Here is a 24,144-nt window from a genome sequence, read left to right as displayed (position 1 = left end):
AAATATGCATGCGAGATGCTACACCCTGGTCGAGAATACGTACTCTATGCCTGATGGAGAAGGTCAACCCATGCCCATGCCCATGTCCGTGTCCCCATCACGTTATGTATGCAAGACACGAAGATCGACGCAATGCACCCCATCTGTACCGCGTAGTCTTAGATAGTCTTCTGCACGGAGACTCTGTATGATGGGCACATGGGCAGAGACTTACCTACTGCGACATGCACCTGAGCTGGACCCCTGCGAGCACAAGGGTATTTGCCCGAGCGGCAACTTCAACGTCGCATTAGGGCCAATGGTTGCGCAGTGAAAAGCGTACTTTACTCAAGGGTGTAATGTGTGTGCCGTCATCTTGCATCGTTTCGCATTGCTTCTGTCTTGGGGCTTCTCTCCGGTACTGTCTAGAGTGCCGCCTGAGATGCTCGGGTGATCGATTCTTCCCTGTGAGGAAAGGTCTACTCTTGACACCAGGTAAGCATGATGAGACGCGTGAATCATATGAATTGGCCCTAGACAAAGTACGCCTGAAAGTAGTATGTCACCTGTTGTAAGTACAAAAAAAGTTACACCCCCAAGATCCACATGGGATCAACAGCATCTGCACCAACTCAACGGCGTCTGCGCTTGTCCGAAAGGGCCGGCAACTCCTCCAGGCCTCTCTTTCCCGAGTTGTCACGGCACTTTGCGCATTCAATAAAGAATGCATTGCGGGGGTAGTGACCGCGGGCCTCCGCGTCGGTATTCTCGCCGACGAATACCGTGCGACTCCAATCCAAGCAACCCTCGCAGTACGCACGTGGGCACTTGAGGCAGCTCAATAAAAGTCTGCCAGCCTCAGACGCGGTCTTACCGCAGTTGCAGCAATAGTGATGAGGACATATGATTGTCTGTTCTCTTGGAGTATAGTCGATATCATCGTCGGTGTCAAGGCAACCGGCGTGGAAGGATCGGGTGCATGTCTCGCATTCAAGTATATTTCGACGGCGGTGACACGAGAAGCAAGTCTGTAAAAGGTTAACTTGGTAAACTACGCTGGAAGGCGCACTTACTGCATCATTGACCTTCCTAGCTTTGGCAACGTTGGCCCCATTGGGGAAGGTTGGGCTCGTGGGGCTCGATGCGCATGAAAGGCTCTCCTTGGACACCTCCCACTCTCCGATCATAACAACTCTCGACTTGCCAATACGACGTGAAGTCTTGGAAACTCCGAGGATGGTCTCATCGTAAACCGAAAATGCTTTCGACTTGGTTTCGATTTTCTCCCCATTGAAGATGTTCGTCTTCACTCGTTCAGACCGGCAAAGCCATGCCTTTTTCTCTTCAAGCGACATGTCTCGGGCATTCACTTCGTCGAGAGCACAGGAGGCCAAAATGGACTCGAACTCTGAACTTTCGAGGTCCGCTGCATGGAAGGAGCTGGGAACAATGGCCCTTCCTGGCATCAACGAAATCTCCTGAGTCTCATTTCCTATCAGACCGATAGGATGGTCAACGTTGCGTCCCAAGTCACCAAGCACCTTGTCGGCAAAGTAAGCCTTCTTGGCCAGACGTCGGCGCATTTGGTCCTCGACTGTGCCTTTTGCATGAATACGAAAGATCCTGACCGGCTGTGTCTGACCGATTCGGTGGGCGCGAGCCTCCGCTTGTCGCATCACTTGAGGGTTCCAATCGTCGTCAAGGAAGATTACAGTCGACGAACTCACAAGATTGAGACCTTCACCGCCGGCGCGTATGGAAAGAAGAAAGACTTTGTATCTTTCGTCGTTCTGGAACAAGAACACAGAAAGGTTTCTCCAAGCTGAAGAGGTCGAACCGTCCAGGCGAACATGCTTGAAGGGCAAATGCTCCTTTGCCATCTCTAGGAGATCCTCGCATAGATTGAGCGCTTGGTCGAAACCGGAGAATATTATAACCTTCTTTTGCTCCTTGATAACGAATTGATGCACCATTTTGCGGAGAAGAATGAACTTCGCGGAATTCTCGACAATGTGTCGACCGAGGCGGTACGGTTCAGGAAGGGCATCTGCAAGCAGATAGGGGTGTATGGAACACTAAAAATGTCAGTTCGCTCAAAGCATCTTCGCACGAGACTTACCTTGCGCAGCTCCATCAAAGTGTTGGTGGTTATCTGACTTCTTTGTTTCACATTAGCCTCCTCTTGTCCTTCCCAGTCATCGGTGGTTAAGTCCACGAAGCATTGCGATCTCGGAGTGAGGCCTGCTAGGGATAGCAGGCTAGTCTCATCACCCAGAAGAACCGACTGATCAACTCCTGTGAGTATCCTGTGATACCATTCGAGCTGTGACTCCGTAAGCGGGACCGACAGAATGGTTTCGGTTTTTGGAGGAATTTTCAGGCCGACTTCTGGGGAAGACTTCGTTCTGCGTAGCATGACGCTCTTTAAGAAGCGAGTGACGTGACTGAGGAACTCGGTTTCGAATTTGCCGCGACTAAGAGAGAAGGCATCCTGAAAGTTGCCGGCCGTCGAGGCTACAAACATTTCTGGGTACAGCCAATGTAGGATTGACCACAGCTCAGTCAAGTCATTCTGAAGGGGGGTACTATTAAGGACCGCATGATTAACCACCCGCAGTAGGAGATAGGACTTGTAACTTACCCTGTGAGTACCAGTTTGTAATGCGCTCGCAGTTTATAGATCCCCTGTGTTCGCTTGGAACTACAGTTCTTGATGCGGTGCCCTTCGTCCAGCACAACATAGGACCAGGTGGTTCGCACAAAGAACCATAAATCACTGCACAACGTCTCGTAGGAGGTAATCACAATATCCACAGGTGGTGCTGCCTGTTGGCGGAAGGTGGTTCTCAAGCTTTCTCTTTCTTCACTGGTACCATGGTAAACCATCGGGCTGAATCCGGTAGTCCATTTAAATATCTCGGATGTCCAGGTGTTGAGGACACTGAGAGGGCAGACAATCAGGAATCGGGTATCCAAACTGGCATTGTTCTTGGTGTACTGGAGGAGGGAAAGAGCCTGGAGAGTCTTTCCCAGTCCCATGTCATCTGCTAAAATACCTCCGACTCCATTATGCTGGAGATCAAGTAGCCAAGAGACCCCGTCGAGCTGATAAGGCTTCAAGGTAGCCCGAATACTGTAAAGACGCAAGTTAGCCATGTCTTTGTCCGATGTCTCGGGGAGTACTTGCCCAGCAGGCTGAGTTTCCAGGCGAGGACTGTGACAATAGGCGGTGTTGCCATGGGTCGATGGGAAACGAGGTGCATCGTCGCCTAGGAGTGGCTGTATTGATTCCGAAATCCGTGCAAAGAAGATCTCTCGCCTCGCCCGAATCTCTGCGAGCGTCTGATCTTGGGATATCACTGCCTCGCGACTTTTGCGTTTCGCGGATCGTGAAGGGGAGCCCAGGTCTACCGCGCTGATTGAAGAGCAATAACGAGGGCCGCACCCGAAGCCTGCTTACCAGACCAGGAGAGTTAGCGAACAGCCTTTGCAAGCACTAAATGGTCTTACCATTGCTACCCGGTGTGGTAATAGCTGAGCCAGGAGACCATAATGGAGAGTCCGGAGGCGTCTCGAAGGTCGTCCGTGGAGTGCTTGGAGCCGAGCTGCTCCAGTCATCGTCATTGAGGAGGCATTCCAGGTCCATGATAATCCGTCGAAAATGGAAAGATCGTGATCTCTGGAGGAAAGAGGAGACTTGAGATCAAATTTTGATCAAGATGGAAGGGAATATAGTAGCAAAAAGCAATCTTGAAGAAGCCCATCTCGAAATCGGTGTGCATGAGGGTGGCCGTAACACTTGATCGACCAGATGTGTTGCTGTTGACGAGGTCGTCGGGCTGAAAGCGATCCAGAAATGGTGACCCTGAAACATGCTTGCGGCAGATAAGAGGCAGAACGGATTCAGCAACACTTGCCAGACTAATGTGCAAGTTGAAACAGTCTTTATTGCATGGGCTGACAAAGGATGGACCGATGAAGCCAGTAACCGAAGACCTGCGGGCCTTGCTTGAGGGAATTCCGTCTACGACGCAAAACAGCTGCCACATTAGAAGAGTGCTTACACGAAAGTACGTACATCAAGACTACTAAGCTAAACCTTCAACCTCCTACTCAATGTTTCAGTCCCCGCTGACTTGTCATAATCAATATCAGGAACATCAACTCTTCGACCCAGCGCACGACGAATAATCCAGTCCTTACTATTGATCGCCTCTTCCTCGACCCCATACTCCAGCTCAGGAATGCGCGACGACCCCTCCAAGCGCCGCAATGGAACATCATCCTCCGGCCTCGAGAAATAAACCAGGCTATACCGAGTGCTATCGGCTTGCTCGCCCGGAGGGGAAACAACTCGGTGAATGTTTGACCGAAGCAGCCCGTTTGTGAACTTCACCATGGCGTCTCCCAGATTGACAATCGCGTGCCCTGGAAGCGGCCTGATATACTGCCACTCTGCGTCCACGCCAGGTGGAAGAACTTGAAGACCACCCAGGCGGTTGAAGAGGACAGTCACGCTCCCGAAGTCCGTATGCTCTCCTAGAGCAGTGCGGCGGTCGTCGATTGGCTGTGGAAGTGCTTTGACGAACCGTACTTGGTCTCCGCTTACGGCTTGAAGACGGTGGATATTGGCGAGGGTAGACTGGGGAAGACCTAGACTTTTATCGAGAAGATTGAGGATCAGCGTGACGATAGCGTGGGAACGCTCTATGAATGATTTGTAAGTGTCCCGGTTGTTCTTGATGATATCTGGTGCTGGGAGTGGCTTGGATATGCACATAATGTCGTCTTTTGATACCTATCAGCAAGATAAGTATACAATTATAAAAGGTGGAAGATGGTGACTAACGTTATAAAACTCATTTCGGTCCAGGTTTCCTTGTCGGTCGACCACCGCTGCTCCTTGTGCTTTGTATCCGAAATAAGACTTCTGGCTGCTGAAATCATACTTCTGCTTTTCCTCCAATGGAAGCTCAAACAAGCCCGCTCCTATTTCGAACAACTCGTCTGCATAGTCCAGAATCTTCGTGAAACTACCCGCATCACGCAGATCGAGATAGAAAAATCCGATCTCTTCGCATGCTTTGCTGAGTCTCTCAATCTCGGTTTGATCCTCGGCTAGCAGATCTTTAAGGGATAGACGGAGTAAAGGGGCAGTCGGGACGTGGTCCGGAAATGGCGGAAGCCCTGGAAAGGTATTGAGTGGGTCGTCCATCTCTTATACTGGTTCGATAGTTGTTTGGTATCTGAGAGAAAATCGAGCTGATGCTACCTTGGGTCCTTGATCTCGATGTATATCCCCACAGACGCCATTGCGGGGAACCACGCGAAGCCGAGGGGGAATGATCGCCCACTACCCGACGTAGGGCTTGCGAGAATTCAGGAAATGTTGACCGTGGACCAAGGTTCAGAAGTGGGAAATCTTCTCCGCTGCATGGAAAAGCGAACGTTTAGTGGACATGTCCATTTATTGGCCCTGGCTGCGGCAAGGAGTTCCATGTCTATCGCCAGGAAGACATACTCCCTCATTGGCACCAGCGCAATGTTGAGGCATGGAGTTATGTACCGAGAATTATGGGGGTTTCTAAAGATCACGGTTGGGTGCTCGAAGCAGATTCTTAACACCATCCTCAATTCACTCGGAGCCAAAGCCATCACACAGCTTGCAAACATACGTCTCAACCTCGAGCTCTTGATAGAATATTCCCAACTGGCGAACGCACTCATACAGACCAACACCCTTACCGCGCTCTAGTCCTCCATCCAAACAGACCTCGACAGCCTAGTCGTGGGCGACATCCGCTCACCACTCCAATGTGGGCGACGCCAGAACAAGCGACGCCAGAATGGCAGTACGAAATGGCAAAGTGACAAAGGGGGAAAGGAAACCCAGCCAGCGTCTATCAAACCTCAGGAACTTGTACACAAGATCGCCATCAGAAATTCCTTCCTCTAGAGACAAGTGTACAAGCACAAAAGTCTCAACGCCGACTTAAAGCACTACGTCGAAGACGATCCGAGATTCCAGAATCCGAAGTTCTGGTGGCCACTAGACGAGACCATAGAGGAAATTAAACAAGATCATATGCAGGAACACGAAACCGAAGTGAGGGATCTCGGGCGTGCAAGACGAGAAGAGGTTATATGCATATTGCTTGAGCTCTGCGCCTTCCAGAAAGTCAAGGGAGAGCTGGTGGCTGCTCCACCCGAGCGGCGCTACTCAGTGACGTTCCCAACAAGAGCCTGGAGGGATGGAACGAAAGCAAAGCTTGATGCAGCACCGGACGAGCTTCTCTGTCGTTTCTGTCAAAATGCAGTATCGAGATGATCAACGACCGACCAGGCTGCCATCGCCGGTTTTATAGGAAATACGCGAACGCTTGCCTGTTGATGGCAAAGATAAACTCAGTGACCCTCCCAACAAGAACCTGGAGGAACGGCATGAAAGTAACGCCAGATGCGGCACCGAACGACTTTATCTGGTGTATCGGCGGAAACGCAGTATCTAGGTGATCAACGAGCGACTCGACTGCCATCGCGGGTTTTGAAGGGAGTACTTGAACACTAACCTACCTACTGACGGCAAAGACAGATCGAGAAATTGATTTTATGGCTTCTGGCTCGATACCTAGTATCATGTATCTTGCTAACGACTATCATAAGCTGCAGATTGGGGGTATTTTGACCACTAACCAGAAAGCACTGATCCATGGCCTTAGTGGCCATAAATGCGGTTTTTCATTGCTAACAACTGATTTCTAACATAATATATGGGTAGTTCAATTAACGAACAATTCAGTGAGAAGAAGGCCTTATCATAGTACCTAGCAGTAGGTTATTGTAGCTTTTCAGAAAGGACTGCAGCCAAGCCGCCCCATCGGCGAAGCTGTCCCAATCAGGAAGGCTACAAATTCCGCCCGCAAATTCCGCGCTCTGCCCTGCAGCTCTCTTCAACTTCCCCAAACCCATCACCACCACACAGATCCCCGCTACGCTCCGAAACCGATCAAACCCGATCAAGGATTCAATATCATGCCCACGAATCAAAGCCTGACATGAAACCTCGCTCAAAAATCCAAAATGTCCTCAAAAACACACATCGCCCAAACCCTCCTCTCGCGCGCGCACTCCCCAGACACGACCGAAACCCTCTTCACAGAACGCATAAAACAGAAGCCGCTACACCTCCGTCCTACATCACCAACACCATCCGATAACCGCAGTCGACGCCGTCTCCACCGTCTCCGACAAAAGGAGTACTTCCTGCGCCACCAGAAACCGAAACCGCTTTCTGCGCGCGAGAAGAGAGAGTCGGGGATTTATAAACTCCCGAAGGAGGAATGCAAGTATGAGATTTTCAAGGGGTTGAATGGGATGTGGGGAAGTTATATGCGGGAGATGTTGGATTTGGGGCCGGGGGGGATGGGGTGGAGGGTGCAGCAGGTGCAGTCGCAACAGGGCAAGGATAAGGACAAGGAGGGTGGGAAGGGGCCTACGCCGACGCTGGTCAGCGCGCTCTCGCATGGGAGTAAGCTTGTCAGTGCGGATTTTCATGGGGCGGAGATGGAGATTGTTAGGAGTCGGTGTGCGGGGAGGGTTGGGGTTAAGGGGATTGTGGTTAGGGATACGAAATTTACGTTTGTGGTTGTTACGGAGGGGGATGAGGTTAAGAGTGAGTGTTATCAATCTTGATGTTTGAATTAATATGTTTTGGAGCTAATGAGGTTGCTATAGCTATTCCGAAGGAGCAGACGATCTTTCGTTTCTGCTTGCCTCTTCCCGATGCAGAGAAGGATGGCGCCGATGAGGCAAAGGAACAGGGCGAAGAAAAGAAGCTCGTCTTTGAGCTTCACGGAAGCCAGTTCCAGAATCGGCCGGTGGATAGAGCGAACAAGAAGTTCAAGTGGCGCAATGTTGATTATCTTTGAGGATGAATTGACAATGAACTGACGTCACCCAGCCGCGATATTGAAGTATCTCATCTGCCGCAAATAGGCATGATTTGAAGCTCTCATTGCGGGTTTATTTCTGGGTGATGATACCCAAGGGAAACGCGCTTGGAGCGAGGAGGGCCTCGGCTGCCCATAGTGCCAAAGCAGCGTTGTTAATGCGCTTGCTGCCAGCTGGGATTGCGTATCGCTGCGATAATTGGTGGTACGGTGGTTTCGACAGGGAAATCACATTCCAGCCCACTCAATGCTGAAGCATCTCACGTTGTCGCCAGCCTGGCCAGTCGTCTCGGCATTCTTATCAGCTCCTCCAATGAGGAACCCCTTCTTCACACCTGTACCAAGACGTCCTCCAGAGACAAGCGTCATCAGATCCAGCTCCTCATCCCATTCTGTCGAAGCAACCAAGAAGTGCGAGTGGAATCGTAACGGATCACCAGGGTATGCGGTGTACTGGCAGCCGAACCGGAGGCCGGGCGATAGGAAGTAGCCCTCGGAGTGGAGATGGGCGAAAAGAGGGTATGAGGATGGCACCTGGGGAAGTGGGAGGAGGTGTTCGGCAGGCGGTTGCTGAGGAAGAGGAGGGTGGGATACAGCAGGGGTAATTCCCATAGCGTCAACGGGCGCGATGGTCGAAGAACGCCGAGAGGATACTTGACTAGGAGTGGAAGGTTGGCTATCATCGAATAGAGAAACAGCCGCTGCATCTTCCGTCGAAGGAGCAGCAGTAGTGTGAGCTTTTTGCCCAGCTCCAGCCTCAGCTTCAGCCTTCTTGTTCTTAGCAGCCTTCTTTTCCGCTTCCTTCTTCAGCGCACCCTCCCTAAGCTTCTCCTTCCGGCGCACCTGAAGCTGCATAGTCTCCCGGCCTTGCGATTCTAGTTCATTGAGATACTTCTTGCGGTCTGCCTCAATCAAAGCCTTCATCCCCTGCTTCTGGAAGTTTACCTCGTCTACGATGCAAGCTACGCCCTTCTCCACCAGAAGCCTCGCCTCTTCCGGCATGAGCTCCAGCGGCAGACCAGTAAAGACATTCTGCTGCGGTACTTGTGGCAGAGTCCCAGCTGTAACACCGCAAATGTGGTGCTCCCGCCTCAAGAACGTAGCCGCGTCGACGGAGAAGATAAAGTAATTACCCGCGATATACGAGATCGGGACCGGGAGCTGCATTTCTGTGTTGGAAGTAGAAAGATTCATTTTGTTTTGAAGACGATCAAGATTTGTATTCAAATTCACTACTGCGATGGAACGGATGTTAGCGCATCGCTCAGAAAAGTTGATGAATGAATCATGTGGCAAGTATGAAGATCAAGTCATTCTCAATACGTTTCTCAATCACATTGTGCTCTTTATTTTGAGATTTATAGCGAGCTTCAGGGGATTGACAGATTATAGTAGTTATATAATCATTTGATCGTGTTGCGGTGCGCGAGGGGTAAAAGGTTTCGAATTGGGACTTACCATCAAGAACGAATGAACATGACAGTTGAAGGGACTCTGGATTTGACCAGCAAACCCGGTTTTATTGTCGAGGGAGACGCGCTTCAAGCTTGAATAGAATGGAGGAAGAGTTGCGGAAGAAAATTGGTGGGAATCATTTTTAAAGACAAATTTTGGTGGAGACGGCGCTTTGCCTATTTTGGTGAGCTCGCTTCGGCGGGCTGGAGGGGCCTGACGAGCAACCGCTGCAGCTCCGCTCAGCTTCCTTGCGATCTCCGCAGATTCTCAGAGGTGCGAAGAATTTGTCGCTAACCTAGTGCTTCCACGATGAATTTCTTCCTGCTGATTTTCCTGGTCTTCTTTCTGCCTCTGATACTATTTCTAGGTGGGCATCCCCGTCAAACCCCCAATGTTTTGGTGTTGCCCGCAACTGACTTCCAGAAGCCTGGCTTGCGTTGTCCTCATGTCTAGGAAATCGACTCCGCTCGAGGCGAGGGTTCGACTCTTACGGAAGGGAATATCTCCGTACGATGGTCAATACTGGCCCGGCCATGTCCGAGCAGATTGAGCTCGACAATATGCTGGTAGAATCCGATCACGAGGAATGATTCGGCAGCAACATCGATGTTCGCTTCATCCCGATGGAATCCCTTCTGTTCTCTAGAACTCGAGATCTTCCTTTTTGGGCATCTTATTGGGTTGTGCACTCTGCTGCGCCTCCTGGTCACCCTCTGCGGGTGGAAGACTGAACGGCTTGATCTCGAACTTCTTTCGACTGAGGTTAAACGCCCAATCCTGTCCGAGGTTCTGATCGCTCCCACCACCGCGCTCATGCAACACCGGAAGCTTATGCGTCTTTAGCATTCCTTGTGGAGGTTCCTCATGAGATGTGGCGGCTCCTGACGTCGAGAGGGCGTCCGCTGAATGTGGAAAAGGGCACAGCTCAATAACACCGTCGCAGAGGATCTCCATCCATCGTACGAGACCGGAAGAGCGGGAGAAGAGTGAGAGTGGCAGTGTCATCATGGCAGTTATGCGAGAGGAGGGCGAGTTTGTTAAGGCTCGCAGGGAGTGAAGGAATGGAAGAACGTTTTCGGGCTCGCACACATCTGGTGGGTATAACGTGGGGTTGAGGAAGGAGGGAATGACAATACGGTGAACGGTGTTCGGAGGACTGGAAGCAATGTTGGCTTGAAGTCTTTTGAAGATCGAGACAAGCAGGGGCTCGTTGGTCGGCATGAGGGGAACGTATGTGATGTTGCTTATTGAAGGGTGCGTGAGGCGTTTCGTGAGATCAAAGGCGTGACAGAATGCCGCTTGCTTATGGACGTTACCATCTGGAGATGCTGGACTCTGGTCTCCGGGGTTTGCTGCAGGCGCTGGTTGGGTTAATACCATGCTATTCATAGGGGCATACGGTGGTGAGCCTACCTCTTGCCCCAGCGACTCCCGCACCGAATTCTCCCAGGCGCTCATACCTCCACGCAATTTTCATGCGATCTCCTTTCCGCTTGTCTGACTTGTCATCTGCAGCTTCCGCTGTTCCTACTAAGCCTGGAAGCGTTCTACCCCACTGTTCGGGCATGCCAATGACGTGCACCTTTTGGTCTTGCACAACGCCTTCCGCGGCGTAGTATCGCAGTAATGCGCCTGCAAAATCCGTAGTCCCATTCTCTTCCACGAGTAGTGTCTTGCCGATTGGCAGCCCACCATGGCCAGCTAGAAGGTTGTCGAGGGAAGGAGATCCAGTTGAAGTAGTTGGGCGGCCATCGTCGGGAGAAGGTCGCACGCCAGGATGAGGAGGTGGCTGTTGAAAGGCGCGTTGCGGTTGCATGGGCGAATTTGCTGTAGGTGTTCGGTCGGTGCCAGTCGACAGGCCAATATTCCTCTTGCGAAAAGACATTTTGCCTAAGAATGGTTGATCGTGAAGCTATGTCGAGCAAAGACACTTTTTGAAGATTTGCGGCGGGGCAGCTTCCGGCAATAAAAGCCGCGGCGGTCAGAAAAAAGCTCTCCGCGGCCAAACATCCTTTGCTAGACTTTGATCTTCAAAGAACATCAGCTCACAGCCATTATTCCCACAAGTTACACGATACCCAGCGCGCAACTACCTCACCGCGACCATGTCTGACCCATTACTCTTCGAAGACACTTTCACGATCACCGGGATCAACAACCAGAAATATGACCGCGTCTCTCGCTTGACCTGTACCTCGACCGATTCTCTCACCACATTTACACTCGACGTCAACTCAGAACTGTACCCGTGCTCAACTGGAGAATCGCTTTCCCTGGCTCTTGCCTCAACCCTATCTCTGGACGGTAAGGAGGACAGCGGCGCCAAGACCGGCTGGAGGGACGTTGGTATGGGCGAGCAGACGCTTGCGAATGACTACGACTATGTCTGCCACGGAAAGGTCTACCGTTTCGAAGAGGGTGCTACTTCTGGAAATATGTATGCTTTGCGACTCACATGCGCCAGAATGAAATGCTGATTGAATGTTTTAGGGCGGTTTTCGTTTCCTTCGGCGGTCTCCTGCTCTACCTTGAGGGCCCTTACAAGAAGCTTGCGCCTCTGCGGATCGATTACGTGTACCTCCTCCTCAAGAAATAGAAAAGCATGTTTGTCGTGGGCTACAACGGGCTTTGTATCGGGCGACTTTCTGAGCTTACGAGCTAGGGAAGAGGTACGATTTTACCCGACGGAGTGATTTGGTTGCAGCGCTGGCGTTTATCCGGAATTGGGTCTATAAAATAAACATTCATCATACCTCGTTTTCTAGTCGACATATGAAGCCGTCGGGAAATCCAAGCGACGATGAAGCCTCGTTATAATCTGGAGGAAGTCCTTCTCGTTCTCGGGCGTAATGATTCCATGGCGGAGGAAGAAGTCGATCAGGACAACGGCACAGTTAGGCTTGAACTCCCTGTTAGCTAGTGCCTTCTTTGTCTCCTGAACCGTAAGAAGACAAAACTCCTCAACCTCGGTGTCGTTCGGCTTCGGCACAACGTCCGCAGGAAGTTTAATATCAAAGACATATTCCACCTCCGGCTGCACCAGGTCCGTCTCTCCACCAGCTCGGTCATCCCGGACATAAGCATAGGAGACACAGCCGACGGCCGCAGCATTTTCCCTGACCACATCCTCGGGAAGCGAGGCCTCCTCCATAGCCTCACGAACAAGACACTCGAATGGCCGCTCGGATGTGCTCATCCCGCCAGCAACAGTGTTATCCAGCATCCCCGGATAGGTCTGTTTCGTCTTGGAGCGTCTCGGAATCCAAAGCTTCAAGCCATATTCATCCTCCACATAAGCCGTAGCATGAATCCCGTAAGACACAACCCCGAAAAGGGGACTCGCGCAGCGCTCCATCTCAAGCAGAAACTCCCCGTTCGGTCCGTAAACGGGGTACAGCTCATTGCGCCATCCGCGCAGGACAGCAAAGCTATCGTTCTTCGCTGCCGCCGTGATCGTCTGAGCAATGGCGCCGCTGCGCTCTGTAGCCGTGGGACCGGCAATGAGCGTAACGGTCCGATTTGTGGGATCGATAGCCCATGATTCTGCGGCCCATTCAAATTTGTCGACTACCTCATTGAGGATATATCCCAAGGCGCAGTCAATTCCTGCCACTTTGAAGATATGGTATTTCTTCATGTGGGCTGTATAAGCTGCGGGGTCATCTTGGTAGTATGGGAATCTATATTTCGGTCAGGACGGTTCAGTATCTGCGGTGCGGAGTACATACCTATCGCACTGATGCACAAGGTCTAGGTTTGAGTTGCCCATTTTGATCGATATATGTATATTTTGCTTCTGTACTCAGGGTGTTACAGCGTATGCTTCTGCGATAAACTCAGGCGCCATCTGTTTTTCGCGGGCGTTATGGCGGCACCCAGGCTATTCCCGATCTGGTTAAGACGCTGTCGCCATGGGCTGTGTATGTACAATCTTGAGCATGGACGACTTGGACTTCATTATTCCTCTCGCCTTCAACCTGCTGCAGCTATGGCTTTCTTACAAGTCACCCGCTTAAGCGAGCTTCCTGGGCCCTGCTCTGACTGACAATTCCCTGACATCGTTTCCCCTGGGAACTCGTACTGGGCCCTGTTGTTTGACCTGGAACTACTGGAGCACGGTCCTGATTCACACAAGGATCATCGGCAACTTCGGGGAAATTGACATGGACAGCCCCTCGGCACCGATACAACATCAAGACATCTTTGGACACCCTTTTCTTATAGTTCCCTTGGCGCGGAAAGGGTCATCGTCACGATCAACGCAATCCCTTTCACCAGGGCAATCGAGGGCGCTCCGTGGCACAGGATCAACCAACATGACCCTGGCGAGGAAGCTCCAAAGCTTCTTGATGTGCGGCGTTCCCCGCTTCCTAGATCCTTTGATCCTCGTTTCATATGACTGGTGGAAGAAGTTCTGCATGTGCGTTGATCATCGTGCCTGGATTGCAACTTCCGGCGTGCACTCGCCCGTTGACCCGAATGGCCAAACGGCAAGTTTGGCTATAAATCAAGGCGTCGAATTGCTCTGATGGCGTTCTTCAGCTTGATGATCACGACATCCTTACAAGCTCGCCATCATGCGCGTCAAAAACCGATTGATATCTGCACTTGCGTTCGCTCCATTCTTACCCTTTGCCCATGCTGCTGAGAATACGTCTTGGCCAATTCGAGATACCGAGCTTGGCGAAAAGACCGTACAATGGGACCACTACAGCCTCATTTACAATGGCGAGCGGCTTTTCTCTTTCGGCGGTGAATTCCATCCGTTTCGTTTGCCGGTTCCGGAGATGTGGGTGGATGTCATGGAGAAGATCAAGGCGATGGGAATGAACACTGTATCATTCTATACCCACTGGGGCTTTCACGCACCAAATAGCGATACGCTTGATTTCGAGACTGGCGCTCATGACATTGGAAGGATTTACGAAATTGCCAAGGATATTGGTCTTTTCGTACATGCCAGGCCCGGCCCTTACATCAACGGAGAAACCAATGCCGGTGGTATGCCACTATGGCTCACGACTGGAGAGTACGGTGACCTGCGCGATAACGATACGACTTGGACAGCAGCGTGGAAGCCATACATGGACAAGTTTGAAGAGATCACGGTCCCATATCAAGTTACGGAAGATGGAACCGTCCTGTTATACCAGATTGAGAACGAGTTTCCTCATCAATGGGAGGATGTCTCGGAGAAGATTCCCAATCCTATCCCGATTGAGTACATGAAGCAACTTTTCGCGAACGCGCAGTCTAATGGTCTCGTTGTTCCCTTGACACACAACATGCCTGGTCAGTCCTATAAATCGTGGTCCGTTGATTACGATACTGTAGGGGCAGGAGGGAACGTCCATATTTATGGCCTTGACAACTACGTGAGTCGCCTTCTGATATAACATCCATGGACTTGACTGATCGGGCAAGCCTTCTTGTTGGTCGTGCATCCCTGATGACTGCAGTTCATCGAACCCTTCTTTTACCCTGATGGACTACACAGCCCATTTCAACGAAGTCTCACCCAAGCAACCTTCCATGATGCCAGAATTCCAGAGCGGTGCCCTTAACCCTTGGGGACGGGCCATCAGGTGGCTGTGAGGCCAAGACCGATGAGTCGTTTGTCAACTTCTACTATCGTGACAATGTCGCCCAGCGAGTCACCATACTTGGTCTTTACATGATCTATGGTGGTACGAACTGGGGCTGGTTAGGAGCACCCTTTGTTACCTCCAGCTACGGATACAGCGCAGCCATAGCCGAGAACCGCACAATCGGCTCCAAGTACTAACGATGTAGCCCTCAGCGTAAAGCTTAACCCAGGCAATAACGCCACGACAAACAACTTTCGAGCATACGTATACATCAATGGGTACCAATACGCCAGATACTACCCGTACCTAAACGACGATATAAGCTCCTTCCCTGCGCCCCCTGGAATTTGGAATTACGACGGAGATAACGTTATTGGCCTTGCAGTCTGGAATCAGGAGGACGCAGATGTGAAGTGCGACTTGAATGTCAATGTCGACTACGTTCTCGCATCGTCTCTCGACGTGAAGTTCGATGGGACTTCTCTTCGGCCGGAATGGGATGAAGAGCGATTCCGGTATGTTTGATGAAATCTGAATCCGGTTGGACAAGCATGGTTGGCATAAAAAAAGACCTTGAAGTTGCAATGTAGCCCATGGCTCCTTCCCTCAATGCGAACATCATCGCTCCTTCCTTCTTTGGCAGTATAGCGTACCTCAGACGGCAGGCACGACCGGAAACGATGAGGAAAGAGCAACCCCGTCAAATAGGAATACGCATGTGAAATTTTCATCCTCGTGGCTTCTAGTAAGCATAATGATGCATAAATAATGATTCAGCACGTTGACGTCGATGGCAAGGCTGCGCGGGCGTTGAAGGATTGAAGTCATCGGCCAACTGACTCAGTCGCCATGACCCTACTTCACATGCGATCTACCACCGCAGTGGATCTGCGACAAGGTATTCAGCAATTAGCGACTGCAGTTTGACCTCAAAATGAGCTGATGAAATGTATACCCGGACCCCGGACCGCGGATGAATCTTCACTGATGACTATTCACTGGACCAGAGCGCATGAATCCTCATTTATATATATCCAGCCTCTCACAATGAATACCAGGTTCTTTTGGACTAGGCCTCGGCATATCTAGACAAAATGTCAGTAACAACAAACAAAAAAGGCAACCGAGTCGAGTACCACTACTGGGACTACAGCTTCGAATGGACCGACAAGCACCGACCCGGCAGCGAGCTGAACCCCTGGATCCGAACATGCGATACACTCGCCGATGAAGCAAACGAGGTACTTGATGAATTACCGGCGCCGGAAAACGACCCGTCAAAGAGAGACCGATATGTGCTGCTGCGCGATAATCATGCAGCCCACCCAAAGACACAAGAGCTCTGGGATCAGATCAATTCTGTACCGGAGTGGGTGGATTGGGAGCAGATTGCCCGCGGTCAGGATGTGTTTTGGCGGTATTTGATTCCTGTTACGAACGCTGTAAGTTGTCGATCTCGTATCTGTCGGGTTTATATAGCTAATCTCTATGGGTCTTCGCAGCTCACCTTCGTCAGTCTCCTCGGCGGAATGTACGTATACCACTCACCAACCCCCAAACCCAGCCCTAACCGCAAACACAGGGGTGCCATCCGCGTGGGCGAAATCCTCTCGCGAACAGGCGGCTTCGGCGCAAAGGTCGTCCGCCGGCGTCTCCTCGAAACAGTCCAACATACAATCCAGGTCAACAAGTCTGCCGGGTCCATGAAGCCCGGTGGTGAGGGGAACCTAGCCTCAGTCCGTGTCCGCCTCTTGCACTCCGCCGTCCGCCGCAAGATCATGAGCCTCGTTGAGCAAGATCCAAGTTACTATGACTCGAATCGTTACGGTCTTCCAATCAATGACCTGGACTCCTTTGCTACGATTAATACATTCAGCAGCACGGTTATATGGCTTGGTCTACCAAGACAAGGAATCTACTTAACACCTCAGGAAGAAGAAGATTACATTGCTGTCTGGCGCCTGGTGGCATTCTACATGGGCGCGCCAACAGAGCCCTTCACAAGCGCCGCAAAGGCTAAAATCGTCTCAGAGTCACTGCTTGTCAATGAATTTGAACCCACTGATACAGGTCGGATCCTAGCGCGGAACATCGCAATCGGCCTCGAGAATACAGCGCCCATCTATGCATCACTAGAGTATATGGATGCGCTTACGAGATTACTGAATGGAGACCAGTTGAGTGATGAGTTGCATATTCCAAAGACTGGACTGTATCATAAGGTGCTCATGTGGGGGTATTGCTTCTGGGTACAGGTGCAGGCGAAGACGTTGCCTGTTTTGCCGGTGGTGGATCGGTATTTGATTGAGGTATGCTTGACGCTTCCTCCATGCCCTCATAGCATATGGCAAGAATATAGATACTGATGGATGAGATAGAACCGCAAGAAATTCTTCTGGAAACACCTAATGGATCCCAACGAAGGCCTCGGCAAAGAAACAGTCTTCGACTTCAAGTACATCCCAACCCTAAAGCGGCGAACTATCCTGGGAGATCGCAAATGGTATTTCTTTAAAAAGCCTGGTGTTGAGATCCTCTCTTTCTTTGGTCTTTTTACTGCATTCTCGATGGTTGCTGGTGTTGGCGCGGGAGTGTACTTCGTGCTCGGCAGGTTCTTCCCGCAGGTGAGAACGTTATTGCCGGGTCTCTTGCAGGGGGTTAGGGACAGACTGGCTCGTTTGCCTGTTGGGGCTTTGACGGTGCCGGAGGTTGTTAAGGCGTTGAGGGGGAGGATAGCGTGAAGATGGCATGACTAGGTAGTCTAGAGACTCAACATTCAATAAACGCAGTATCCAAAACCAGATCACTAAAAACACAGACTGTTTCACTCATGCTAAAGGGGGCGTATAATTGTAGTTGAGATAAGAGCTGGTCAGCTGATCCAGATCATGATATACATATGGTAGCATGGTCTCTACCAACCAACTAACACTTGCTTCTTCCGGTACCCCTCACATCATCTCTGCAATACAATCTGACTTAGCCCCAGCACTTCAAAATAACTTACCAAGGTATGAATTCTGGATTTATTTCCCCATCATCAATAACCATCCTGTCATGTATTCTATGCTAACAAGTAGCGCAGGCCCAACACCCCTGCAACTGTGCCAACACTATCCGTGACGCTCTCAACAGAAGGCTCAATAACCAGCTCTGTCAATGCTTTCGACCGACAAAACCCAACCTGGACCGTGAAATTCAGCGTCACATACCTCGATATCCCTACCAAGAACACGGAGCAAAAACCTATAATCTTCAAAATATCCGACGAGACTGACGTATCGTGGTACAAGCTGCAATATCTGCTGTAATGGCAATGGCGCGACACAGTACTTGGCTTTGGATGCATGGCAGGGGTAGACTTTGACGAGTTCCCAGGAAATTACAAAATCAATGTTAGCAAGAACTACGGGACTTTCACGACCCTGCCTCCCGGCCAAATGTATGAGACGACCTTCTCGGTGTTTCAGTTTGATTGGGAGTGTCCTGATGAAGATGAGTCATCTTAGATGACTTTGGGCCTGCTGGGGATGTCTTTCGGTTGCAGTATTTGGGTGGGGCGCTGAAGTGGTGGGATTTTGAGAGGTGCGAGGAGCATAGGCGGACTGTTGTTACTTTTAATGCGCTTGGTGATGTTGTGGAGTTTTGAGAGGAGTAGTGAGAGGCCGGAGTTGGTGCTTCAGCCGTCAAATGTTCTCGAGGAAGCTTGGTGTAAGCAACCGATAAAATGAGCTTGTTTGCGTGGGACATCTCGTCCTGAGGTTCATGTTTGAACAGTCAACTCATTTTTTTCATTTTTTGTCGCTCCTTTCGCTCCTTACCTAGAATGATTTGGACAAACCTTCACGTTTTCTGAGCCACGAAAAACAACCTAACCAGGGCCGGGCCGTGGGCTGCCATGGATATGGACTCGCAAGGCTACGATCATGTTCAAGAGTTCCTCACGGACATGGATAGCAGGCGGGATCTTCAGCTGGAGCCTGACGGTGGCCCTTCGAGACTACAGGATCTCCTCCTTGAAGCTCACCGTTTGGCTGATAACATGGTTCACGCACAAGATCTAGCCATGGCGACAATAAATATTGAATATGAGCGAAGACATAGTGAGAGCGTGGCAAGACATATTGAAAACGTGAGAAGCGAAAGTAGTTGGGCAACAAATTCCAGGGGCTTTACGCCCCATGATATGGAGCTCAAACGTTATTTTATCGAAGGAAAAATTGGTGCAAATAATATAGAGGCTTCTCCGGACAGTGGTGTTGATAGCTCCTTCGTCTCATACGACCTAGCCTCCAGGCTCGGATTGCAAGTTGCACCAAAGAGCGAGAAAACGATAACCCTTGGAAACATGAAGAAAGTACAATCACCGGGAATGTCGCACGTCCCTTGGAAATTCGCGTATCAACGACGCACGTACTGGGTGCCATGCTGGGTGTTACCAAAAAGCACCCACCAACTGATCCTCGGCAATCAATTCCTCACTGCGACAGAAACACTCACGAAGTTCAGATCATGAATCAAGCACGAGCTTGTGACACTACCGAGGAGGCTCAGGCTCCAGCTCCTAGGCGAGAACAGTGAGCGACTGTGGGGATACCTGGAGGGAACGGGTACCATAGCCCTACCAGATACCGGATCCGACGTGATGTTCATTTCAAGACCATACGCAAGAAATCTGGGATTGGCCACTTATGAAGCACATGAACACTCGCTGGAGGTTGAGTTTGCTGATGGCAGCACCGGATGGACCCGTGGAGTTGTGCGAGTCGCTGAGTGGACTGTTGGGAACAAACCAACCCGCACTGACTTTTATGTGCTTGATAACCTCTGCGTTGACGTGATCCTGAGCAATGACTACCTCCTCAAGAATAACGTCTTCTCCGACTGCGAAGACTACCTGTATGACGCAGACGTGGAGGATGGCCTTCGGAAACTCTGCAACATCCGTCTCATCGGCAAGTATGGGGAGACCTTGGATCAACTAGAAGGAGAATATTATGAAGACCGTAGGTCACTGTCTTGTTTATGCACTGAGCAAGCGTTACTGACGGATGCTGCTTATAGTAGTCTCACCGGATGCCTTTTTCCCCGGCAACGTACAACGAGAGCTCGCCCGGCGAGACAAGATCCGAGACGAGATCGAAGCCCTACCGCAAGACCAGCAGCCAGCAGCAGAACTTGACGAGAGTGAACGGCAGCGAAGATGGGAAGCCTTGAGACAAATACAGCGACAGTCACAACCTCCCATAGCAATTGCAACCGGACAGACCACGGTCAAGTCCCCGCGGAAGGTGCAATGGATGAGGAGAATTCGTTATCGTCGCTGCGGTCATAGATAGGAGTTGACAGCGCTTGTTTTTATACCCCCAAAATTCTGTCTTTGAGATACCCCTGAATTTCGAGATGGTGTCCTGGTGCAGTCATAGATGGGATGGCGATTTGTGATTGCGTTTTTGCTTGAAAGAGAACGAGACTGTTGGCACTCGTGTTTTCAATGATTTTGTTAAGTACCTTTGATCACAAATTTCAAGATAAAATGAGTTTGCCTGCATATTGTTGAGTATTTGAACTGTGCATTCGAAGTCTAGAGACAACCGAGGGAAGTCTAAAGAACCAAGGAGTTAAACAAGAAGCTCTTAAGGTTGTCGTCACCTCATTGGTCAGGAACAGGCGCAATCTTGGGCAGCTCTGTGTTATACCACAATACCTATGGTTTTTAAGCACTTCTTCCTTTAAAATGCTTTCGTCTCCACAAAAAAGATCTTCTGGCCAAACCGGCCACAAATGACACCAGCCCATATCCTCGATCCCACAGGGGAAGTGATTCTTGTCGTCCGCAACCCCAACCCGCCATTCGCTGTTTGGACTTCGACAGACGCCAAAGATACCAGCGCCTCGCACGAACCATCAACACAAGACTATGACAGCGATACGGAAGCCTACGTAGGCTGGGGCTACAATGATAATAAGACAGAAGAGTCGGACGGCGATCAAGACGATGATTCCGCAGAAACCACACCCGCAGACGTCCGCATCCAAGTCTCCGCCAAACACCTGATGCTCGGTTCCTCGGTGTTCAATAAAATGCTCAGCGGAGACTGGGCGGAGGGCCGCGAACTTCGAGAGAAAGGATCTGTTGAACTTGTTATTCAGGACTGGGATATCGAGGCTCTCCTGGTGGTTCTTCACATCATGCATTCTCGCCTTTTGAAGGTCCCTCGGCAGGTAACACTAGAGAAGCTTGCTAAGATTGCGGTTATAGCGGACTACTACCACTGCGACAGTGTGCAGTTCTTCCGGACGTTGTGGAATTGCTGGGTTCCGAGAAAGCCCCCGACTGCTTATACTCGCGACGTCCTTCTTGGTCTTTGGGTCTCTCATTTCTTCAACTGGGACGTGCACTTTAGCGCCTATACGAAGGCTGCCACGGAATACAGTGAAGGGATAATTGAACCGCTTGGGCTTCCAATACCGGCACAGGTTCTCGGTAAGTTGCGCCTTGCAAATATCCAATCCTGAACACCTTGCTTACCTGTGCCCCGCAGTTGAAATCAACGACTCAAGGACCTCGGAGATTGGCACCCTTGTCGACAATTCTTATGACTTACGCGACGAACTCTACGATGACGGCCAAGACTTTGGGGGATTTAGTTCTCGGGCGTCGGAATATAGGTCGACCATGTTGGGGTCGATCATAAGGCAGATGAAAAGGGTCAATTTGGGCCTTGTAAAGCCTGATGCTCCATATACCGGTGTTCGGCTTATCGACGTTCAAGGGATTCTACAATTCCAGCTTCCGATCTGGTCGCGGAGCCACGTTATCCCAGACGCCTGGGACGTTGGTGAGTCCGAGTGATCAGTCTACGGTGCATCAAGCTCGCAAACCTTTCAGAAGGTTGTCGGCTATCGTTCGGAATACAGGTTGGAACCTTTGGGTGAATGAATATGTCGTCGAATTCTGGACGCCAGTACATTGGGAAAGAGCGTGAACTTGAACCTCGAGCTTTGACTTTCTACCTGGAAAAGAATTGTTGAAGTAAATAGTCTAGAATATAACCTTCTCAAAAGCCCCATGCAACCCCCTAGCCGCTAACCAAGCTTCCAGGGCCTGCATATCCCCCCGATTCGCCCTCTGCCCACCGCGTTCTCCCAACGAATCAGTAATCTCCTCCATACCCCCGAATACCCTCTCGACCCCCTCCGTCTCGCGATAACGCTCGCTAACTTTCTTCTGATGCCGCGGTATATCACCCCACGAATGCGTCTTGATGAATCCCATGTAGGAGTCTATATTTCTTGACGTGCCCTCAAGACATAACACGCCTGGTTTCCCCGCTAGCACGAACCCCGTTAGTCCGTAGTCCGGTCCATAGTTTACCATATCATTGCGCTTCTCCCGGGTCGATAGAGAGGGAAAGTAAAACCAGACTCGGACGAGGGGATCATTTGTGCTTGAGTTTTCGGGCGTAGTTTGAGATGATGGTTCTTGAACTGGTGTATCTAATAACACCGCTGCCTCCTCCTGAATATATTCCAATGCCGCAAGAATATCACCCCTTGGCATCGAAGACGATAAACTCGCAACATCGGCCTTTGAAAGGAAGTCTGGTTGGCGGAGGGAATATGTCATTGGTGGGGCTTCCTCAGTCACGGGTTCTTCGCCCGAAGCATGCAGAGAGAAAGAAATATTCAATTGAATCTTCTTGTCGGACTCGTTGATTGGTGCGTGGACGGCTAATAGGAGACTTGATGGGATTCCGGAGGGGGCTTTGCCGGATGGGTCCTCGCACCAGGCGCGGAGTTTGTCCATGCATTGCGTTGTGGATTCGTCGAGATCTAGTTCGCCCTCTTCGGGGAACATCGCTGAGAGAAGATCTATTGTAGAAATTTGGGACTCTAAAATTTCCGGTGGAAGGAGAGGCATTATGGCGGTGATTGGTCGAGATAGTTGGGACGAAGTTGAAGTTGAAGCAAAATTGGGAGTCTGCCCTGCCAAGACATCTTGTGTGTGGAGTGCGTGGGCCTAGCGTCCGTGGCTCTACCTCTAATGCCACCACCGCCACTGGCATGGGAAATAGGGTTAATTAGGTATCCCATCTTTGTGCTCAGCGATAGCGTTATTGGATGGTGTGCAGACTTATATTAAGGAGTACAGGCAGTTGCAAGCCAAATACCTACGGACACCTCGGGCGCAGAGCTGCTCTTTCCTAATTTGTACCCCTCTCTCTACCCCTTGGTCGCTGCTTCCTCGAGACCGGAGTGAACCGCACCTTCCCTATGACCGGTATTCGGTCGCTCCTTCCTTTGAATGTTAATGGCGACGGCCAGGGCCGCGCTTTCCCTAAGGACCCTCCTCGCAGGTCGGCGCCGGAGTATTTCCTCGGCAATCAACACCTCAACTAATGTGGCTTGCTGTAGCGGTGCATACGGCCCACCAATATCAAAAAACGAGACGACCACGTCCATCAGCTTCCTGGAGGGCATCTTGTTCGAGTCCATGGTGACGATATTTCTCTCTTGTCTGATAATTAAATCAGGAATTTGGTGTCGAAGAAACCTTCACGTTCGGCAGCCCTAACATGTTCGACAGTTGTCCTCACCAGATTCTCTAGTCAACCAGATCGTGGCCCGATGTACAGAAACAATCGATCCACTTTGCCCCCAATGGTTCTTTGAGGCGCACGGTTTGGCTGGGTCGGTCATTGCAGTCTCTGTGGCTGGCTGCAAGGCAATAGCCCTATGACCAAGCTATACCCACAATGCGCCTCAAGTGAGTATACATTGGACGAATCACAAATGTTTATCGTACGAATGGGTCTTACGGCATACTGTTCGAACAAAAGGGCAATAACTCTTATTACACGTAATCAAGCGTATACCGCCTAATCAACCGCCTACCTTGTAAGCTTTGCCTTAATATCTCTTTTAATTCTTAATATAATCTCCTATTTGTTTAAATAAGACTACAGAATGCCTCGGCCATCTATAAATCTTGAGCCTTTTCAGGCAGAGATCTCTAACCTATACCAAACTGGCACAAATCCTCGTGCTATTGCAGATATCATCAGCAATCGATATGGGATTAAGGTTGGAGAGCGTACGATTAAGACCCGTCTCAGTATATGGGGTTCTCAGAAGTCAAATCGTACGGCTTCTCGTGATACAGTTCTTCA

General features: G+C 50.6%; 12 protein-coding genes across 12 annotated transcripts; 6 read left to right on the top strand and 6 right to left on the bottom strand.

Moving 5' to 3' along the window:
• Positions 1-611: 611 nt before the first annotated feature.
• Positions 612-5,194, bottom strand: BDV14DRAFT_211328 (putative oxidoreductase, 2OG-Fe(II) oxygenase family; the record flags this gene model as incomplete). The annotated part of the gene is made up of 7 exons (XM_073776076.1): positions 612-890; positions 1,053-2,054; positions 2,099-2,551; positions 2,935-3,394; positions 3,528-3,572; positions 4,086-4,777; positions 4,829-5,194. The coding sequence occupies 7 exons, from the start codon at positions 5,192-5,194 to the stop codon at positions 612-614; spliced, it is 3,297 nt and encodes a 1,098-aa protein (XP_073631668.1).
• A 1,865-nt stretch (positions 5,195-7,059) lies between these two features.
• On the top strand, positions 7,060-7,907 carry BDV14DRAFT_196521 (RNase P/RNase MRP complex subunit; the record flags this gene model as incomplete). The annotated part of the gene is made up of 2 exons (XM_073772462.1): positions 7,060-7,651; positions 7,714-7,907. The coding sequence occupies 2 exons, from the start codon at positions 7,060-7,062 to the stop codon at positions 7,905-7,907; spliced, it is 786 nt and encodes a 261-aa protein (XP_073631667.1).
• BDV14DRAFT_166555 (tRNA splicing endonuclease subunit SEN34) lies at positions 7,652-9,486 on the bottom strand. The gene has a single exon (XM_073767511.1). It carries the CDS (start codon positions 9,120-9,122, stop codon positions 8,157-8,159), a length of 966 nt encoding a protein of 321 aa, XP_073631666.1. The 5' UTR covers positions 9,123-9,486; the 3' UTR covers positions 7,652-8,156.
• A 493-nt stretch (positions 9,487-9,979) lies between these two features.
• BDV14DRAFT_129907 (elongator complex protein 4) lies at positions 9,980-11,373 on the bottom strand. The gene is made up of 2 exons (XM_073766084.1): positions 10,797-11,373; positions 9,980-10,735 (listed from the first exon to the last, which is right to left on the bottom strand). The coding sequence occupies exons 1-2, from the start codon at positions 11,266-11,268 to the stop codon at positions 10,026-10,028; spliced, it is 1,182 nt and encodes a 393-aa protein (XP_073631665.1). The 5' UTR covers positions 11,269-11,373; the 3' UTR covers positions 9,980-10,025.
• A 1-nt stretch (position 11,374) lies between these two features.
• Positions 11,375-12,062, top strand: BDV14DRAFT_129893 (DNA-directed RNA polymerase core subunit RPB8). The gene is made up of 2 exons (XM_073766082.1): positions 11,375-11,820; positions 11,874-12,062. The coding sequence occupies exons 1-2, from the start codon at positions 11,489-11,491 to the stop codon at positions 11,977-11,979; spliced, it is 438 nt and encodes a 145-aa protein (XP_073631664.1). The 5' UTR covers positions 11,375-11,488; the 3' UTR covers positions 11,980-12,062.
• BDV14DRAFT_129905 (thiamine pyrophosphokinase-related protein) lies at positions 12,003-13,285 on the bottom strand. The gene is made up of 2 exons (XM_073766083.1): positions 13,112-13,285; positions 12,003-13,063 (listed from the first exon to the last, which is right to left on the bottom strand). The coding sequence occupies exons 1-2, from the start codon at positions 13,150-13,152 to the stop codon at positions 12,145-12,147; spliced, it is 960 nt and encodes a 319-aa protein (XP_073631663.1). The 5' UTR covers positions 13,153-13,285; the 3' UTR covers positions 12,003-12,144.
• A 44-nt stretch (positions 13,286-13,329) lies between these two features.
• On the top strand, positions 13,330-15,629 carry BDV14DRAFT_166550 (glycoside hydrolase superfamily). Its single transcript, XM_073767510.1, has 2 exons — positions 13,330-14,758; positions 14,808-15,629. The coding sequence occupies exons 1-2, from the start codon at positions 13,961-13,963 to the stop codon at positions 14,976-14,978; spliced, it is 969 nt and encodes a 322-aa protein (XP_073631662.1). The 5' UTR covers positions 13,330-13,960; the 3' UTR covers positions 14,979-15,629.
• An 8-nt stretch (positions 15,630-15,637) lies between these two features.
• Positions 15,638-17,757, top strand: BDV14DRAFT_129873 (oxygenase MpaB family protein). The gene is made up of 4 exons (XM_073766081.1): positions 15,638-16,413; positions 16,474-16,502; positions 16,554-17,280; positions 17,350-17,757. The coding sequence occupies exons 1-4, from the start codon at positions 16,066-16,068 to the stop codon at positions 17,710-17,712; spliced, it is 1,467 nt and encodes a 488-aa protein (XP_073631661.1). The 5' UTR covers positions 15,638-16,065; the 3' UTR covers positions 17,713-17,757.
• A 155-nt stretch (positions 17,758-17,912) lies between these two features.
• Positions 17,913-18,626, bottom strand: BDV14DRAFT_166546 (uncharacterized protein). Its single transcript, XM_073767509.1, has 2 exons — positions 18,057-18,626; positions 17,913-17,982 (listed from the first exon to the last, which is right to left on the bottom strand). The coding sequence occupies exons 1-2, from the start codon at positions 18,318-18,320 to the stop codon at positions 17,965-17,967; spliced, it is 282 nt and encodes a 93-aa protein (XP_073631660.1). The 5' UTR covers positions 18,321-18,626; the 3' UTR covers positions 17,913-17,964.
• Positions 18,627-19,200: 574 nt separating this feature from the next.
• BDV14DRAFT_166544 (uncharacterized protein) lies at positions 19,201-19,574 on the top strand. Its single transcript, XM_073767508.1, has one exon. It carries the CDS (start codon positions 19,320-19,322, stop codon positions 19,485-19,487), a length of 168 nt encoding a protein of 55 aa, XP_073631659.1. The 5' UTR covers positions 19,201-19,319; the 3' UTR covers positions 19,488-19,574.
• Positions 19,575-20,755: 1,181 nt separating this feature from the next.
• BDV14DRAFT_196513 (BTB/POZ domain-containing protein) lies at positions 20,756-21,827 on the top strand (the record flags this gene model as incomplete). Its single annotated transcript, XM_073772461.1, has 2 exons — positions 20,756-21,458; positions 21,517-21,827. 2 exons carry the CDS (start codon positions 20,756-20,758, stop codon positions 21,825-21,827), a joined length of 1,014 nt encoding a protein of 337 aa, XP_073631658.1.
• Positions 21,828-21,956: 129 nt separating this feature from the next.
• Positions 21,957-22,614, bottom strand: BDV14DRAFT_166541 (DUF1115 domain protein). Its single transcript, XM_073767507.1, has one exon. The coding sequence runs from the start codon at positions 22,599-22,601 to the stop codon at positions 22,017-22,019; it is 585 nt and encodes a 194-aa protein (XP_073631657.1). The 5' UTR covers positions 22,602-22,614; the 3' UTR covers positions 21,957-22,016.
• Positions 22,615-24,144: the final 1,530 nt, after the last annotated feature.

This window comes from Aspergillus stella-maris (assembly GCF_047715825.1).
Source record: "Aspergillus stella-maris strain CBS 113639 unplaced genomic scaffold BDV14scaffold_7, whole genome shotgun sequence".
Taxonomy (NCBI): domain Eukaryota; kingdom Fungi; phylum Ascomycota; class Eurotiomycetes; order Eurotiales; family Aspergillaceae; genus Aspergillus; species Aspergillus stella-maris.
The sequence above is the reverse complement of the archived record's forward strand: the minus strand, read 5'-3'. Positions and strand labels throughout refer to the sequence as shown.

Excerpts from the sequence above, each read along its gene's own strand:
- BDV14DRAFT_166555 (XM_073767511.1), bottom strand. The coding sequence starts at position 9,122 with ATGAATCTTTCTACTTCCAACACAGAAATGCAGCTCCCGGTCCCGATC.
- BDV14DRAFT_129907 (XM_073766084.1), bottom strand. The coding sequence starts at position 11,268 with ATGTCTTTTCGCAAGAGGAATATTGGCCTGTCGACTGGCACCGACCGA. Across the intron at positions 10,736-10,796 it reads GGGAGTCGCTGGGGCAAGAG|CAAACCCCGGAGACCAGAGT; the intron begins GTAGGCTCACCA and ends CAGCGCCTGCAG.
- BDV14DRAFT_129893 (XM_073766082.1), top strand. The coding sequence starts at position 11,489 with ATGTCTGACCCATTACTCTTCGAAGACACTTTCACGATCACCGGGATC. Across the intron at positions 11,821-11,873 it reads GGTGCTACTTCTGGAAATAT|GGCGGTTTTCGTTTCCTTCG; the intron begins GTATGCTTTGCG and ends TGAATGTTTTAG.
- BDV14DRAFT_129905 (XM_073766083.1), bottom strand. The coding sequence starts at position 13,152 with ATGGGCAACTCAAACCTAGACCTTGTGCATCAGTGCGATAG. Across the intron at positions 13,064-13,111 it reads CTTGTGCATCAGTGCGATAG|ATTCCCATACTACCAAGATG; the intron begins GTATGTACTCCG and ends ACCGAAATATAG.
- BDV14DRAFT_166550 (XM_073767510.1), top strand. The coding sequence starts at position 13,961 with ATGCGCGTCAAAAACCGATTGATATCTGCACTTGCGTTCGCTCCATTC. Across the intron at positions 14,759-14,807 it reads TTTATGGCCTTGACAACTAC|CCTTCTTGTTGGTCGTGCAT; the intron begins GTGAGTCGCCTT and ends TGATCGGGCAAG.
- BDV14DRAFT_129873 (XM_073766081.1), top strand. The coding sequence starts at position 16,066 with ATGTCAGTAACAACAAACAAAAAAGGCAACCGAGTCGAGTACCACTAC. Across the intron at positions 16,414-16,473 it reads TGATTCCTGTTACGAACGCT|CTCACCTTCGTCAGTCTCCT; the intron begins GTAAGTTGTCGA and ends GGGTCTTCGCAG. Across the intron at positions 16,503-16,553 it reads GTCAGTCTCCTCGGCGGAAT|GGGTGCCATCCGCGTGGGCG; the intron begins GTACGTATACCA and ends CCGCAAACACAG.
- BDV14DRAFT_166546 (XM_073767509.1), bottom strand. The coding sequence starts at position 18,320 with ATGCATCCAAAGCCAAGTACTGTGTCGCGCCATTGCCATTACAGCAGA.
- BDV14DRAFT_166544 (XM_073767508.1), top strand. The coding sequence starts at position 19,320 with ATGAAGAAAGTACAATCACCGGGAATGTCGCACGTCCCTTGGAAATTC.
- BDV14DRAFT_166541 (XM_073767507.1), bottom strand. The coding sequence starts at position 22,601 with ATGACATATTCCCTCCGCCAACCAGACTTCCTTTCAAAGGCCGATGTT.